We start from the raw sequence: 17687 nt of genomic DNA, 5'->3' as shown, positions 1-17687 counted from the left end.
TTATGCATACTACAAAAGAGAGCAATCAGGATAGTAAATAATGTGGGATATATAGGGAACACACAAACACACTCTTTTTAAAGTCGCATGCATTGAAATTCATGGATATGGTGAAATTTAAAATCGCAATAATTATGTAATATTAAAAAAATGCTTTGTGACAGGGAGGGGGGTTATAATTTAAGAGGAAAATTTAATTTTAAAAAGCATTGTGTTCGTACAACAAAGAAGAGTATGTGTATTTCACTAATGAACTTAATTTACAATTTTATTCACAGTGCATCTGTCCCACTGCCACTTTACCTGTACGAGTGTGTATTCACACTCTCCGCTGAAGTCAAACCTCTTATCATCAAATGTGATGTAGTGACCGTCGCCATAGATCCCACAAACTGCATCACACACATTGGTGGTACATGTGAACTTTCTTTTACTGCAGTAGCTAGGGAGACACACAGCAGACTCAAACTTTAAATCATGTAAACGGAAAAATCATTGCATTTTTATTTTGTTTATTATTTCATCAGCATCATCAGCAAAATTATCTGTAATTATAGGGCTACTCTTATTAAATGTGAATTTAGAATGCAAAAATGTGTGCGCAAATTGGAATACAAAAATTAATTTTCATTTCGCTCTCTGTTTCGCACAAGTATATCTGCCCAGAGGACCCTGCCCAGAGTTGTCAATTACTTGTCAACTGATTGTGGCTCATATAGACCTATATCCTGTTGGAGCTGAAGCTGAACTGCATGACCCAAAAAAATGTAAGAGCTGAAATACATTGCTAGAAAAGCAGGAAGCTAAACTGTAATACTGTAAAAGGTGGAAGTTGGAATTAATTGACTCGTTAGACAGAAAGTAGTATTTTGGCCGAACAAACATTTAAAAACTATAAGTTGTTAGACAGAAAGTAGTATTTTGGCAGAATGAACATTTAAAATCTATAAGTTGTTAGACAGAAAGTCGTTTTTTGGCCGAATTAACCTTTAAAAACTTTAAGTTTTTAAAAATAGGATTTTGGCCGAATACACCTTTAAAAACTATAAGTCGTTAGACAGAAAGGAGTATTTTGGTGGAATGAACCTTTAAAGCAATACGTCCTTAGACAGAAAGTAGTATTTTGGCCGAATGAACCTTTAAAAACTTTAAATTCTTAGACAGAAAGTAGTATTTTGACGGAACGAACCTTTAAAATCTATGAGTTGTTAGACAGAAAGTGGTATTTTGGCCAAATGCACCTTTAAAAACTATAAGTCATTGGAAATAAACTAGTATTTTGGCGGAACGAACCTTTAAAGCAATAAGTTGTTAGACAGAAAGTAGTATTTTGGCGGAACGAACCTTTAAAGCAATAAGTTGTTAGACAGAAAGTAGTATTTTGGCCGAATACACCTTTAAAAACTATAAGTTGTTAGACAGAAAGTAGTATTTTGGCCGAATGAACCTTTAAAAACTATAATTTGTAAGACAGAAAGTAGTATTTTGGCCGAATTTTTTAATTTGAAAAACTATAACTCGTAAGACAGAAAATAGTATTTTGGCGGAATGAACCTTTAAAGCAATAAGTCGTTAGACAGAAAGTAGTATTTTGACCAAATTAACCTTTAAAAACTATAAGTTGTAAGACACATAGTATTATATATAATTTATATATAATACTAGTATTTCCATGCGGGTACATCCTATACTGGTGTGTATGTAAAACACTGTACAAACCAGGTGTTGCAGTCCACAGTCAGTGTCTGCCCGGGCTGATAGACCTTTCCATTGTGCAGACATGGACAGCTGGTCTCATTGATACAGCCTCCTACTCCATCTGACACCAGGCCATCAGGGCATGTGCAGCCTGACGTACAGCCTGTACTGATCTGTATCCAAACAAAGTGGAGGGTGAAAAGAAGGTGTGAGCCAAACAGGGCCTGTGCATGTAAATATGTTTGACTTCTGTGAGTGTGTTATGTGCTATGCTGCACTTACACAAGCCATGTCCAGAGTGACGCAGCTCTTATGACACTCAGTCCCAGTGGTCCCAGGTGGAACAGCGGAGCAGTCAAAGTAAACCATGGGGGCACGGCATGATGTTGACGCTGGGTAATAAATAACAAATTCATGGAAAAGAGTATCATGATTATGTCAAAATTCCAGATGTCATATGCATAATTCCATCCTCAATTCCTTGCATTTCAGCAGGAGGAATTTTCTTTCAGCTTGAAAGCTTCAATTGAATTCAACAGTTTAAACACATTGGCATTCAATGGTTATTAGAATTATAGGGGATTTGAGTATGTCCATATGTGGAAACTTACTTGGTAGCCGTGTCCCTCCAGAGCATCTGAGAGCTCCTTGTCTGCAGATACTGTGAGAACAGGTAGAAGGGAAAATGAGAAAAAGCATCCTGAAATCATTCTTTGTCCGTCAATGGAATTCCTTATATCTCTCTCTCCCTCTTTCTCTCTCTCTCTCTGAAACCAACCGGTTTTGGCAGATGGACCTACCTACCTTATATATGCTTCCTTTAGACAATGTTATTAGAAAACACTCCATAAACTATCATTGTTATGCAGACGAAACCCAATTATATCAAGCCAGATGAAACCAACCAGTTAGCTAAACTTCAAGCACGCCTTAAGGATATAAAAACCTGGATGAAATGCAATTTACAATATTTGGTACATTATGTTTAATTGCCTCCATTTTATTTGACTCTCTGAATTCAAAGCGTAAAACAAATGCCCTGTATTACCCTAAAATGGAACAAAAAATATCCTGTCCATATTCTCGATTTACGGCTCACTCTAAAGTAAACTGTTGGGTGTTTATTACCTGACCCCTTAATGCTCAACTCCTGACTTTATTACACTCTGTATTTACCATGTGGAGCCGTCTTTGCTGACAACCTGTCCGGCAGGAATAATGGTGTCTTTATCGTAGCAGGGACAGTCTGCGCTGGGCACGCACTGCCCCTCCTCGTTCATGTAGGTTCCCTCGGCACAGCCGCAGCCGTCCACTGCGGTGAAGCTGGTCTGACAGGAGTAGTCAGCCTGGCTGAGGGAACGGCAGGTACGTCTGCAGGAGGTCATGTTGTAGCCGTACACTGTTCCTGCTGGACATGATGTACTGAATTTGCCTAGTGGGAGACAGAAGATTTGAGTCGGTAAATTGTTTGTTGTTGCAGATGGGGTCATAGGGTGCTAAGGGTGCAATTAAATGAGTCAAATTAGTACTCACAAGGCACTGGCCGAGGTGGCAGCCATCTTCGACTCAAGCTTATTAATCAACCCTAAATCTAAATCTATCACTCTATTATATCCACTGCTATTTATAATTATATTAGTCCTATTTCTATTATTATTATAGTCATTGTGCTATTATTGTTGTTGCTGTGCATCTCTCTCTCTCTCTCTCTCTCTCTCTCTCTCTCTCTCTCTCTCTCTCTCTCCCAACCGGTCGAGGCAGATGGCCGCCCATCTAGAGCCTGGTTCTGCCCAAGGTCTTGTTGGGTCTCTAAATTATGTAAGTACGGTCTAGACCTGCTCTATATGAAAAATGTCTTTAGATAACTTCTATTATGATTTCACACTATATAAAAATAAATTGAACTGAATTGATATTGCACCCGGTCCTATAAACACACCAATAACTTCATGAAATCTCATTAAATATAAAACTTTTGACTTGTCTGTTTGTTAGTTACAAATCCAGCCTCTATATCTCTAGTAAAACAAAACGGTCCTTGGTGTTTTTTACTCACCACAGACGGTTGCCCTCCAGTCACTGATGCGGATTCCTGCCGCTGAACAGGCATAGACATATGAGGAGACTGCGGCACACATGCAGTCCTCACTTTTCTCACAGTTACAGCTGTCATACATGCAGTTCTGTGAGGAGACACAGCGGACATGGACATATTGACAAGGGTACAATAGTAGTAGATTATTCCTTATTACAGCTTTGTGTGGCGAAGACTTACATCTTTGTATATCTTGGGGCTAATGACAGAATGGCAAGGAGCAAACACGTCGCTGGGATCTGCCAGTTTGGAGCACCAGTATGTGGCATAACTCTCTGGGTTACAGAAATAAACATAAATTTAGAAGTTACAAAACATCATATGCCCTGAAAATGGCATGGTTAACCCTAAAATGTGGTACGATAGGTATAGTTCAGGGGTCTGCAACCTGCGGCTCCGGAGCCACATGCGACTCTTTAGCCCCTCTCCAGTGGCTCGCTGGAGAGGGGCTTTTAAAAATGGAAATGAATAACTGTTTTTTGTTTACATTTTCATTTTATTTATCATTGTTGTAGGTCTATGGTACAACAGTATGACGGAGTATAAGGGCCACATTCAGGGAAAAAAATAAACCTGAGATTTCGAGAATAAAGTAATAATATTACGAGAATAAAGTCATAGGTTTACGAGAAAAAAAGCCGTAATATTATGAAAATAAAGACATAATATTATAAAGTAGTAATTTTATGTGTTATTTTCTTTTTTTTGTCGTAAAGTTAGGACTTTAATCTCATAATGTTACTACTTTTTTCTCGTAATATTATGACTTTATTCTCGTAATCTCAGATGTTTTTTCCCTCAATGTGACCCTAATACTCAGTAGTGCATTTGCACTTTGGCCCTCACTGCATTAGACTTATATACTATATACTTAGACTATAAACTGTGTTACCTTCATCGCATTGCTCAAATGTTTTGCGGCTACAGACAGAATTTCTTCTTTTTTTTTGCCTAAAATTGCTCTTTTGATACTAAAGGTTGCAGACCCCTAGTATAATTTCATTCATATATTCATTATGATATGACATGACAAACATTACATCATATGATGTGACAACACATAGGAGCAGAGTCTAGCCGTACCCTTGCTGATACTTTCGCGACAGGGGTGTCCAAAGCGTGTTGTGATGTCTGGACAGCTGGCTCTAGTTTTCCACGTGTTGGCAAACGCTACAGAGGTGCCCTCCACCAGCCCACTAATCACCCTGAAGTCATCACTCATTACGTCGTTGAAGTTCCCACACAAACCTGTTGGGTGAGGTGATGCACATTTACACAGTTTAACAACATGTTAAGTATTACAAACAGAAACACTTTTCCAGTACTTTTTTTCTGAACATAACTGATCGATTATAATTTTGTAAATACTGGAGGTGTTTTCCTGAAACAATAATGTCGTACCAGAGGTGGTTCCTTTGAGTGAAGTGTGAGCTGAGATGAAGACCTGCATCACGGGGGACAGCTGGACCATCACTTGAATGCCCAGCTTGATGCTGATGACGATGTAGAAGGAGGATGGCCTGAAGGCACTCACCTCCGCTGCAGCAGCCAGAAGACATTGGAAAAGTCAATGCCACAGCACGATTGTAGCTATCCCCATATTAATTTTTTTATTTAGCACTTGACTAAATCGATTAAGGCTGTAACTAATGACTTTGAACTGACTATGTCTTCTGTAATATCATTCGAAGTAACTCACGTGTAAACAGCGGAAGCTGAGAAAGAATCTGGTTCACATAGACCTGCCCGGATGCCTGAATTTTAATAACCTGACAGTTTGTGGAAAGACACATGTTAGATTATAACAAACAGGAGCACAGCAGTCATGTTTTTATATCGCGATTTTTCGTGGCACGATATTTCATCACACCCCTACTATATATACAGGTGTATACAGTATCTGACTCCCTGGTAGACTGTCATTATAATCACATAATCAACTCAAAAAGGTGACTTTTGTAGTGTTTTGTGCTGTTTTTTTGCACTGTATGTGTTTGTGTGTATGTGTGCGTGTTTCTGCGTCTGGAGCTTACCACAGAATTGCTGTATAAACTCAGAGTTACAGCTCTGAGGCAGGTCCTACTGTCAGCCAGGCCACACTTGACCAGGTCCGCCAGCACAGTATATAAGAAGCCGTCACTTTGCTGTAACACACATTAGGGACAAAACTTGGAAGTTTAATAGTGAATGAAAGGCTGAAAACTGCTGACAGTAAAATAAATTAGAGACAGTACACTCATGTCACCAACCATAAACAGGATCTATTTTAGGACACACTAAGATTTTCATAAATGGGTCGATCATGCTGCACATTCGTCACATCATATCATGCAGCATGATGATACGTCTGTCATTCTCTGTGCACATGGTTTATCAATCCATCCATCCTGCTTGTATAAAATGACATAACTCTGGTGTGTATACTAGCACTGTTGCAGATGATGAATGTGTACTACCTTAGCCAGGATGTATGAGCAGTCCCCATGGAAGGTGAAGACTTTTCCATCGAAGGTGTTGATGTGAGCCCCTCCCTCCACAGAGCAGCTTCCTGGACAGTTCTCCTCCGTACAGTTCCACTGGCCACTCTCACACACACTGTCAGCACACACACACACACACACACACACACACACACACACACACACACACACATGTCAGTAATCCATTTAAATCAGTGTTCAACTCACATTTGGTAAAAAAGTAATGCAGTACACAATTTAAGTAACTTGATAATTGATCTGGTGAAAGTTACGTTACTACATTGCTGGTGCTAACTCACACAGGCTCCGCCCTCTACTGGGCTCTATGGGTAATACTCTCCTCCAGTCAAGAGCATGCATTCGCCCACTGAAAATCTGACATAAGCGTAGCCGGCCAATCAGGACGTGTCTACTCAAATACCCCACAGTATATAAGGCAGCGCGCTCAGTTGTCTGTCATTCTTTTCTCCTCACAGTTGAAGGAAAAATGTCAGACTTCAGAACGCAGTTCAAAAATAACTTTTACTCAGTTATATTCATTTGTACACCCAAGTCTTCATCTTACCAGGATCTACAGCTGTAAGAGTAGGACTGTCCTGACTTGAAGACCTTGTTGTTGTGCAGACATGGACACTGATCCACTACAACACAGCCAGTGTTACTGATGTCATCAAAGACCGTTCCTGAGGAGGAGAAGAGAGATAATAATCATTACTGTCGTGTTTTATGTCTGTGCATGAGACATGAGTGACGTTGTGTATGCTTGCATATATAACGTATACACTTTAGTGTAAAACGTGTGTGGATACCGGCGGGACAGCTGCAGCCATCATGGGGGTGGATGTCACATGTCTGGCTGGCCTGAGGGGTGGAGCAGCTGTCAACACATGCACTGCTATATTCCAAGAACTCCATGTTGTATGGACATTCCATGCCTGTGGAGACAAACACTTTAATGTTGCCGTACTAGTGACAATCACACAATTTTGCAAAACACGAGGCAAACAACACTGCAACTGATGTTTGACATTCAGGGCCAGAACATTCAAATTAACTCCATATATACTAAGGAGCTATCGTTAGATGTTAGCATCCTTACGGCAAAAAGTTGCATTCCTCCATTGTTGGGGCTTGCCACCTGCATGGATACATTCTCTGGAGTACTCTGAGATGGTTTTGCAGAGGACAGAGTCGGTGTTGTCTTTAGAGTTGCACATATCAGCCATACAGGCTTCACTGAAGGATTCCACATCCAGAAGGTTTTGGCAACTTCTGAATGGAGCAGCGGAGAAGACCTGGTCACAGAATTGCTGAAAAAACAAAATCAGAAAATCAGTCAATCTGCTAGAAAATCCAGTTTGGAGTAATAAAATACATGTAAATAGATTATTCATTTTGGCTTTGAGGGTGCAAAGACAATGTGAGCTTCAGGTTGGTGTATGAGGCAGTTTGGTGAGCAGAGCATGGTGTGCTGGAGAAGAGTTGTGCGATGTGTGTCAACTTTGATGGACTTGCTCTCATACTTTAAAGGTACGATATCCAGAGCATTAAAGGGACTCTATGTAAGAATCAGAAATTGCTTGTTAACAGCGACAATTGTGGCCGTTAAGTCAACGAAAGTCTGCGGCCCTGTCGGACCCCTTCTTCTGAATTCCCGACAACGGGGGGATTTATTCGACCCGGTTCCCGGACCTTCTTGTACTGCAGTAAGGCCTACAAGTGGTCGGGAGAGAGACGACAATTTGCCGCTGGCAACCCCCCGCATCTCGCCAACATTCCCCCCGCTCACTCTCAGCTTTCGGGCCAGGGAGAGCAGGAAGAGTTGCCGTATGCTCACCATAAGGAACTGCGGGATTTTCATGCGTCTCAGTGGGGTTCGAGGACGAGGAAGATGATGGGGGAGGACGTACCTGGCGAGCCTATGGGGTCGTCCAACCCTGTTTCAATGAAGGGTCCCTACCACCAGGAGCTTATTCGTCTTCTCGAAAGGGCCGTGGAAAAGCTAGGTATTTCATGGCCAGACCCCGAACCCTCCCACTCCCTCCATGTTAGCTGGGGCGTATTTCACGGAGACGGTCACCACCCCGACTCCACCTCGGCCCCTCCCATTGAGTGCTTGCATTAAGATAATTATTCTTTGAATTACAAGTTTTTTCTGAAATGTTATATTTAATTATGCAAATGAGATATTATCTAATGCTAACTTTTGGTGAATTTAGGAGAACTCTACAGACGCAAAGACACAATGTGTAGTAAAATAAACACCTAAATGTGTATTTTGGATGTTTTCTATCCACTAGTCTAGAAGACATGTTGTGGATTCAAAGAAAAATATAATCGGTTGACGTTTCATTGGAGGATTCTGTGATTGACTAGTACTTGTTGCCTTCTTCGCAGAATTTGATAAGTTTATTGCTGATGAACAGGATTGGTGGAAGGTTGGTAGGGTTAATGATTTCAATTAAGATGTGGATGTTTTCATAAGACTGGCAGCCTTCTTAGTTCTCTCATACATAATTACAATGTCCTGATTATGGGAGAAAATTACTTTTTAAACATTTCTACGCACCTTGCCTATATGGATGGAATAAAATTACAGATCTGTCGGAGATTTAAATTTTGATGTGGTGTCATAATTATACTAAATGTGAACCTTAAAGGTCCCATATTGTAAAAAGTGAGATTTTCAGGTCTTTCACATTATAAAGCAGGTTTAAGTGCTTTATAAATACTGTTAAACTATCAAAACGCTCAATATACGGAGAAACACACACAGCCCGTATTCAGAAATTGTGCGTTTGAAACAAGCCATTAGGATATCTGTCCATTTGTGATGTCACAAATCTACAATATTTAGACCATTACACGGTTTTAAACATAAACATTCTAAATGTGTCCCAGTTTATTTCCTTTTGCAGTGGATGTAAATAATATCAGCTGACAGGAAGTAAACATGGACCCAAACTTTTGCCTAGCAACGAAATTCTGTTGCAATGCCATTGAAATGCACTAAAACTGAGTGTTTTTAGACAGAGGGTAAATACAGGTATATTCAGGCAGACGGTATGATGAAAAAAATGTGTTTTTTGAACATTACAGCATGTAAACATGTTCTATTATAAACATAAAATACAAGTATGAACCTGAAAATAAGCAGCATATGGGACCTTTAATGTTGATATAGCACACTGATTAGCAAGAAAATGCAAAAGGTTGCCAACCCCTTGTATAGGGCATCTCATTCTTCACACACGTGACTTCATGAGATGTTTAATGCTAATGTGTTTGGAGTATTATAAAGAGTGAATAATTACCTGATTGCCACAGCTCAGGACCGGGTTGAGCTCAGGCTCCTCACAAAACTCCGTTGGCCCGTCCACCTTGTAGGTGTCAGCATAGTCTGTCACAGACAGTGGAGCTCCTACAGTACAGGCAATCACACAACAATGCTAATTGTGATTATTCAGCCCCAGTATCTTGCAGTTAGGTAAACAATTTGCAACACACTTTGCACCTCTTTTTGCGAATGTTCAACAATTTCAAGTCAATGGAGAAATATGTTTAAAAACTATTTTCAAATGTGCAGTTCGTGCAGAAAGTTGTTTTTGTTAAGTTAATAGTCAGCACTAACTAACAAAAAAAAAATTTGCAATATGCATTAGCTCCAGGGACTTCCACCTTGTTTGGGTTCTTGTTTACCTTGCACGGCAGCTGGATTCTCGCGATGCCACGAGATTACGTGAGAATCGCAAAAATCGATCTTATCAGGCTTATTGCGTTTGTGTCCGGCAAGCCAGAGCACGGACTGACCAATCAGGAGGAGCTACTGCAGCTAGCTAGATGTGTGTGAGGTGACGACATGGAGAGTTGATTGTTCATTCCACAAAAATAGAATAGAAGTAGAATGGACGTTCACATACAAATCAACGTAGCAGGCATGGATGTATTAAAAGAACTGGATATGGCGTTGGATTCAGGGCCCCGTTCATTCCTATGAAAGCTGCTCAGTGGCGCATGAAGACAAAATGGCTCGACATCCGCCTGGAAAAGTAACCTGATCTTGGGCACATGAAACATGCGCAGTAGCGTCCGCTCGGTCACATGACTCCGTCACGGGGTCCTAACGTCACGCCGTCATCACGGCTTGGCGCTCCAGCCTCGGTCTGGGTGTCATTCACATGAACAGATGAAGGGAAGTAACTCTGGATTCGGCTATTAGTGCGTTTTACGACTTTAAAACCTAATGATTTAAATAAGGGCTATTGGAATGTTCGTACTGGGGAGTTGATTCACCTCCAAAAAAACTATCCTCTGAGTTACAGACGTCTCTTTCCCAATGTAAGTCTATGGGGAAAAGTCTTTTTGGGCCCAATGGCATCACGTGACGAACATGGAAGTTGCAGTACCGCCGTTTGGCCACTACGAAAGTTGGGATCAACGACTGGCGCTCTTCCTGGGGGCTTGGTAGCAGGATGGTCAGAGAGGCGGCCATTTTTATGTGTGCCTTTGGCATTGCGACTGTTGTAGCGGGCTAACTTCTGCATAAACTAAAAACGACTTACAGCAAGTCGCCGAAGTGACGTTTTGCAATAACGACTCAAACTGTGAGCTGTGGAGTAGTAACGTTAGGAATAGAGGACATTTTTGGGCCACTGCCATCAGATGCTGTATGCCTAATATTAAAGAATCTGTTCACACATTGAGTACTCTGAAAAGGACCTTACCATCTTTCATGAAATCATTGGCTACGCCGTCAAAGTTTCCACAGAGTCCACATGTCTGGTTCTGGTACTTCTTGTCTATCTCAACCTGTGAACATGTCCCAAACATACAGCAAAGTAGTTATTGGCAAAATCACAAGTTAGTCATGATTCAAAGCAGGTTGTTAAGATTTAAACATATTATTAATGGAAATTTTACATATGTCAGTCTTTCTATGTAATCCATTTTGGTATTTCAGTAGGTCATACTTGTGCTGTGTGTGAGCTCTGACATGGGTATACTGTACTCTTTAGCAGTGTTCTGTTTGGATAGTTATAAGTAAAGCTTTGCTTTTCAAGCTGGTGTATGACCTGTGGTCAAAACTGCAAATTACACAAAAGTTTACTTAAAGCAACTACATTTAATGGTGGTATTCAGGTTTGGCGTATCCATATTGTTTGCTTATCTCTCCAGGAAGTATCCCACAAACTCACCCAGTGAGTCACTGCTGCTAGGCAGTCATAATTAATCGTGATTAATCTTATGATTGTCCATAATTAATCATGACTAATCGCAAATTAATCACACATTTTTTTAACTGTTCAAAATTTACCTTAAAGGGGGATTTATCAAGTATTTAATACTCTTATCAACATGGGAGTGGGCAAATATGCTGCTTTATACAAACGTATGTATATATATTTGTTATGATCAATTAACATAAAACAATGACAGATATTATCCAGAAACCCTCACAGGTACTGCATTTAGCATAAAAAACATGCTCAAATCATAACATGGCAAACTGCAGCCCAACAGGCAACAACAGCTGTCAGTGTGTCAGTGTGCTGACTTGACTATGACTTGCCCCAAACTGCTTGTGATTATCATAAAGTGGGCATGTCTGTAAAGGGGAGACTCGTGGGTACCCATAGAACCCATATACATTCATATATCTGGAGGTCAGAGGTCAAGGGACCCGTTTGGAAATGACCATGCCGGCTTTTCCTCGCCAAAATTTAGCGTAAGTTTTGAGCGTTGTCTATCCTCCTTTGCTACAAGCTAGTATGACATGGTTGGTACTACAATGAATTCATTAGGTTTTCTAGTTTCATATGATACCAGTATCTGAGCCCGCTACAACTTAAAAATTGCAAGTTGAGTTCAAGCGGTATTAAAGTGCTACAGTGCTGGTAACTAGAGGTTCTAATTTAATTTAATTGCTCACAGCAAAACGAGGAGTTGATAACTCCACCCCAAATGGAACAGCTGCAACTCCATGTATAAAGAGTGGTAGGTATCACTGGCAGTTACGTTTGCCTTTTGTATCAATTTATTCAGCTGGTTTGTGAACAACTGTGAGTGAAAAACAAAACAAAACTGCACTGGCTGTTTCCTAACTTATCAAGTACGTCACCCAAGTGCAACAACGTGGCTCTGGGTTTTAACGGCTTTTGGAAAACAATGGAGTTCTGTGGCAAAGAAAGATAAGCTCTATCAGACTGTGGTGACACAGGCAATAGTTGTTAGAATGATACGTTTCTTGTTGGCTTTGGTATTTTTGATAAGTAAACATCGGCCTTATCGTTTAAACAATTAAAACGGTATAAAACTAAGTGAATGTTTTTTTGTACTCATACACAAACATAACCAGGAATAGGTAGAGTCAGATCCTGTTGAATTGTTTACAGCAGACTCACAATGTGTCCTTTTGTCAAGTGTTTAAAACCCCATGACCATACACCTGAACACAGAACAGGACTGTGTGCATATGAGAGGGTGTGCTACAGTACATACATCCAGGGAGTCATCCAGGTTCCAGATAACTGTAATTCCCAGTTTAGCTTCGACGGTGATGCTGGAGGTGGTCCCCTTGAGAGTCACCCCGAATATGACATACGGCAGAGACACCCTGCAACAAACACAGAGAGTTAGTGTGAACATTAGACAGAAAGCAGCAGCTGATACAGGAAGTCATATTCTTATGAGAGACAAACTAATAACTGTGAAATGTAAGTCACAGACAGTCATGAGGCTCATTTGTTAAGTGTTAAAGGTCCCATATTGTAAAAAAGTGACAGTTTCATGGCTTTTATATTATAAAGCAGATTTAAGTTATATATAAATACTGTGAAAGTATAGAAACGCTTAATCCACAGAGAAATACACACAGCCCGTATTCAGAAACTGTGCTTTTTGAATAAATAAATATTGTAGATTTGTGATGTCACAAATCTACAATATTTAGACCATTTCAAAGTTTTAAACGTAAACATTCTAAATGTGTCCCAGTTTATTTCCTGTTGCAGTGTATGTGAATAATATCAGCTGACAGGAAGTAAACATGGACCCAAGCTGTTGCCTAGCAACGCAATTCCGTTGCAATTCTGTTGAAATGCACTAAAACGGAGCGTTTCAGACAGAGGGTAAATGCAGGTATATTCAAGCAGACAGCATGAGGAAGATAAAGTTTATTTTAACATTACAGCATGTAAACATGTTCCAGTAAAAAACACAAAATACAAGTATGAACCTGAAAATGAACACGATATGTCCCCTTTAAGGTAGTCAGTGGCTAAATGCTGCAGACAGTGTACAGCCTTTCCAGAGTGATACAGGAGGTCAGGCTAAAATATTTACAATCTGGATAACTTTGTCTTACTGCTGTTTTTGCTGTTGCAGGCAGAATATAGTTGATTTATCAAAGCTTTGTTCAGGGTATGACTGCCTTCAAAGTGTTAATGATAGTGGCTATTAGTAAAAGTAAAACCAAACTAGAATGGCACTCGGAGAGCGCAGACCTCCGCCAATGTGCGTGACTTTAAAAACAGATCACAGCGCCCAGCTGGCGGTACCATGAGGTGGTTGGCGTATTATTAACACGGTGTGTTTCCGTGTATCGTATCGGTGGATGCCTCTTGCATTCAGCAGCCTTGTTATGTCTGTATAACGTTACACTACGTTGTCTCTCATCCCGTCATCTACCGCTTTGTTCTTTCTCACTGCGGACAGCCAACAGCTCCCGCACATACATCCACACACGTATCTCTCTGCTCTCAGAAGGAGGAAGAAGGCGTGGTCACGCGTCATCAACGCATCATCAGTCACACTGCGCATGTGTTATACACTGTGTTGTTAATGCTTAGGCTGATCGGAATTCTAAAAAATATTCCTGAATCCGGTTCATGATCCGGATCGCCACCAAAATTGAATGGATTGTTCATTGTGCCACACCCCACCCCTCCAAAAGTTTTCCTTCAAATCCATTTCGGACTTTTGGAGTAATCCTGCTAACGGACAAACAAACAAACAAACAACAAACCAACGCCGGTGAAAACATAACCTCCTTCCTAGGCCTTCGGCCTTGGCGGAGGAAAAAATTAGCTTTAAGAGGTTCAAACTGCAGTGGTGGGTGTTCATGACCTCAGCAATATGAGTGACCCCCTTTAAAATATGCTGTGTCATTTGATTCAATTTGAATTTCAAGAAAATTTATTAGTTCAGGTTGAAATTATAGTAATAAGTAACAGTAATAAACAAAGGGCGGCTAAGAGATTCTAAGCAGCGTGTAAGGCTTCGCTGCTTATGATTTTTTCTGACCATTCTCCGAGGTGGGATTATGATTTCCTACCATCCACACAGCATTTATTTGCACTTCAATTTACAGCCTGAAACTCGTTTGAGCAGCTGTTCACACCACAAGACTGTCAAAATCGTCAGATTACAGCACCGTTCTCACTACCCAACTTGCTGTCCTGTAATCGGGAGTCTTGAAGTCGTTGTAGTTTTCACACTAAATGACTGACCGGCGACAGAGGGTCGGTCACACACCACAAGACCTTCCACCGGGAGGAACCCCCCGATGAGGTCAACAAATTACGTTTTGCCACGAAGAAACACGCGGGAAATACCCGGTAAATGATGTGATGTTGGTGTTTTTTTACTATTTATTCCTCTAAGTGCAACAACAACTTTGCTCCGTGTTGCAAATGCAGCAGATCCAGTAAGTTCCTGTTGTTACAGGCGACCCCTCCTATCCAAGGTTTCCCCTCAACCCGTGTCTCGCGCTCTCATTGGCTGTAGCTGGTGGCCCGAGTCCCCGACAGGTCGACATATTTAGCATGCTAGATATCTGGGATTTGTCTGCGAGGCATCGGCTCGCCTCTCACGCATGATGCTCGAGCGCCGACGTGCCAGCCAAAATTGTACATTTTCAAATCCTTTCAATGAGATTAAATATTTAGGCTTCCAAGTGGTTTAGAAATCCTACTCTTGATGTGAAGAATTGATAAGATGAGTTATACATTGAAATGTAACACTGACAGCTTAGAGACTCAAACAGTTCAGCCATTAAGTCTCTTTAAAAGAGATAGGCTTATAAAAATGTAACAATTGCAGAAAGTCATCTCTAAGTGACACAGCGGTCATCTCGTGTTCTGACCAGCATGAGCGAAATGCTTTCAGTGGTTCCCAACATGTTTTCTTGATGTAGCCTACCTTCACAGCCATATTTACCCTTCATCAACACCAACCTGTTATGTTCCAATATTTTCTTCAAACACTGACACACTGATTATTGATGCAACAGCCTATTGTAACTTGTAGTTTATCGGTTAGTGTGACAATTAATAATTAAATATCAGCATCGCACCAATTGTTTTCCTCTTAAACATTAATATGTATATATCTTCTTTTTTTATGAAATACATTTTTGCTCATATTAGCTGGGCTATTCCACAATCTTGTTTCACAAGGATTCACACTGTAGAATGTTCCCTTTCAGGTACAGAGGCACCTGATAGAGAGCCAACCTGGGCTCGGGACGTTGTACCCTTTCTAAATGAAAGAAAGAAAAATAGTTTTTGAAAGGGAGTATTCTACAGCATTGCAAATCCATGTGAAACAGATGGCATCTATTTTTATTATTATCATTATTATTATTTTAACTTTTTTTGACTGGCACTTGGGCATAGAAGATGTCCATTCGTTTTACACACTGATTGCTATTCCACAAGCTTTCCCTGTGACAACTGTGGAAGTATCCCCCTGGGGTACTAGTACACACTTAAGCGTAAAACTTAAGCGATAATAACTTCAGTAAACAGAACCTACCAATAACACAAGATTGACAAACAACTGAACATCGGAATGGATAACAATAATTAAAGCCAGGTATGTTCAAGACTTTTCAATTGGGACTGGGATAATTTTTCTAAAAGCAAAAACTTCACCAGAATTATTTGAATGATGCTGTAACCAATCACATAGCCTACTGTAAAAATTCTACACATTGGGTAAAGATGTATCTACAGGTTGTTCATATTTTAGCTAACATAACTATCTTTGGTCTTTGTCTGCTTGGGATTCAATAATCTAAAACCCTGTGGAAAGCCTTTAAAAACGATTGGTAGTGATGAAGAGATAACTGGTTGTAAATAGGCAAAATAATATAATATAATAATCTTAACTCACAGTCCACTTATTCACTTTTTTCAAAGCTGTCTATTGTATCTCACACTCAGCGATTGGAGTTTGCAGATAAAGACGGGAGATAGAGATAGCTATCTCCATGACTACGACCTCCATCCATTGATAGATGTCAAACTACTGTTTTCAAGATAAACTCTCAACTCGTCAGTTCTGTACTGAATGTAAATATCTGATTAGAGCAAAATTCCCAACTAAAACAGAGTCTCAGGGATGTAACATAGAACATATGAGGTACAGTGTCACAGGGATACAAGTACAGTAGTTGAAAGGTCTGGACCAAACTTACGTCTTGCCATCGACGACCACTGAGCTGTTGGTCAGTTCCACCACAGAACCTTCAAACTTCATGACGATGTTGCTAATGGTGGGGATGTTGTCGACCGTGTCGCGCCTCATCTGGATGTTGAAATCTTCGTAGTTGTCCTTACACTGAGAGGCCACGACGTGGTTACAGGTGGAGGCCAACTGGAAGAAGTTTCCATCGAAGGTCTTCCAGTGATAATGTCCCCAAGTCGTGCACACTCGGCCGATGTGATTTGCATTAGCTGCAACAACATTAACAGATTAAAACATATATTTTTAACTGACGTGAAGATTTGAGCAAAATCTGTTTTGGGCATTTGCACAATTTACCTGAACTCAGGCTCAGTGTCTGAAGCGAAGGAATGACGGTTACTGTACAAAGAGAAAAAATAATTATTTATTTTATTTTATTTTATATTTATTTATTATTTGTATTTTATTTTTGCATGTATATTTGAACGTGCATTGTATTCTTTTGTATTCTTCTTCCGCTGTGAATGAAATAATCAAACCCAAGATGCCATAGTCAATTCAATCAAATGGACTATTGTAGAAATAGAAATGTAAACTTATACATACAGTATTCAGTATCTTTGGAGATGTCTTCTATAGATTTAAACAATACTTGGCAGCATGACATGAGTCTATATTGCAATGATAACAGATAATTGGCAACTTTTAATCAGCTGCTTTAGGCTTTGAATCAAAGTATAAAAGTCAAAGTAGGTTATTAGTAGAAGTAGTAGAAGTAGTAGTAATTATGATGAACAGTATCATTGAAGTTTCTTATGGTATTTTACAGACAAACACAAAGAAAATGTGGAAGTTATCAAAACAAGATATTAAGATATTAAGCATGTTTTCTTTCCTTCACCATACACCAATATGAACTTTTCTTTCCTTCACCATACACCAATATG

The 17687-nt window shown here is 40.1% G+C and overlaps 1 protein-coding gene across 1 annotated transcript in view; it reads right to left on the bottom strand.

The window, feature by feature from the left end:
- Positions 1–17687, bottom strand: part of LOC141761808 (mucin-5B-like) — a 66123-nt gene that overhangs the window by 48219 nt on the left and 217 nt on the right. Inside the window, exons 2-21 of the mRNA XM_074625437.1 lie at positions 17098–17139; positions 16751–17009; positions 12772–12886; positions 10998–11082; positions 9588–9694; positions 7373–7583; positions 7083–7208; positions 6839–6956; positions 6250–6388; positions 5827–5937; positions 5493–5562; positions 5195–5332; positions 4877–5041; positions 3974–4068; positions 3755–3881; positions 2875–3130; positions 2310–2359; positions 1981–2090; positions 1720–1871; positions 304–442 (exon numbers count right to left, since the gene is read on the bottom strand). Of these exons, the coding sequence (XP_074481538.1) occupies positions 304–442; positions 1720–1871; positions 1981–2090; positions 2310–2359; positions 2875–3130; positions 3755–3881; positions 3974–4068; positions 4877–5041; positions 5195–5332; positions 5493–5562; positions 5827–5937; positions 6250–6388; positions 6839–6956; positions 7083–7208; positions 7373–7583; positions 9588–9694; positions 10998–11082; positions 12772–12886; positions 16751–17009; positions 17098–17139 (2615 nt within the window). The remainder of the gene's footprint in view (positions 1–303; positions 443–1719; positions 1872–1980; positions 2091–2309; positions 2360–2874; positions 3131–3754; positions 3882–3973; positions 4069–4876; positions 5042–5194; positions 5333–5492; positions 5563–5826; positions 5938–6249; positions 6389–6838; positions 6957–7082; positions 7209–7372; positions 7584–9587; positions 9695–10997; positions 11083–12771; positions 12887–16750; positions 17010–17097; positions 17140–17687) is intronic.

This window comes from Sebastes fasciatus, chromosome 2 (genome assembly GCF_043250625.1).
Source record: "Sebastes fasciatus isolate fSebFas1 chromosome 2, fSebFas1.pri, whole genome shotgun sequence".
Taxonomy (NCBI): Eukaryota; Metazoa; Chordata; class Actinopteri; order Perciformes; family Sebastidae; genus Sebastes; species Sebastes fasciatus.
Note: the sequence above shows the minus strand (reverse complement) of the source record. Positions and strands in the feature narration are given on the sequence as shown.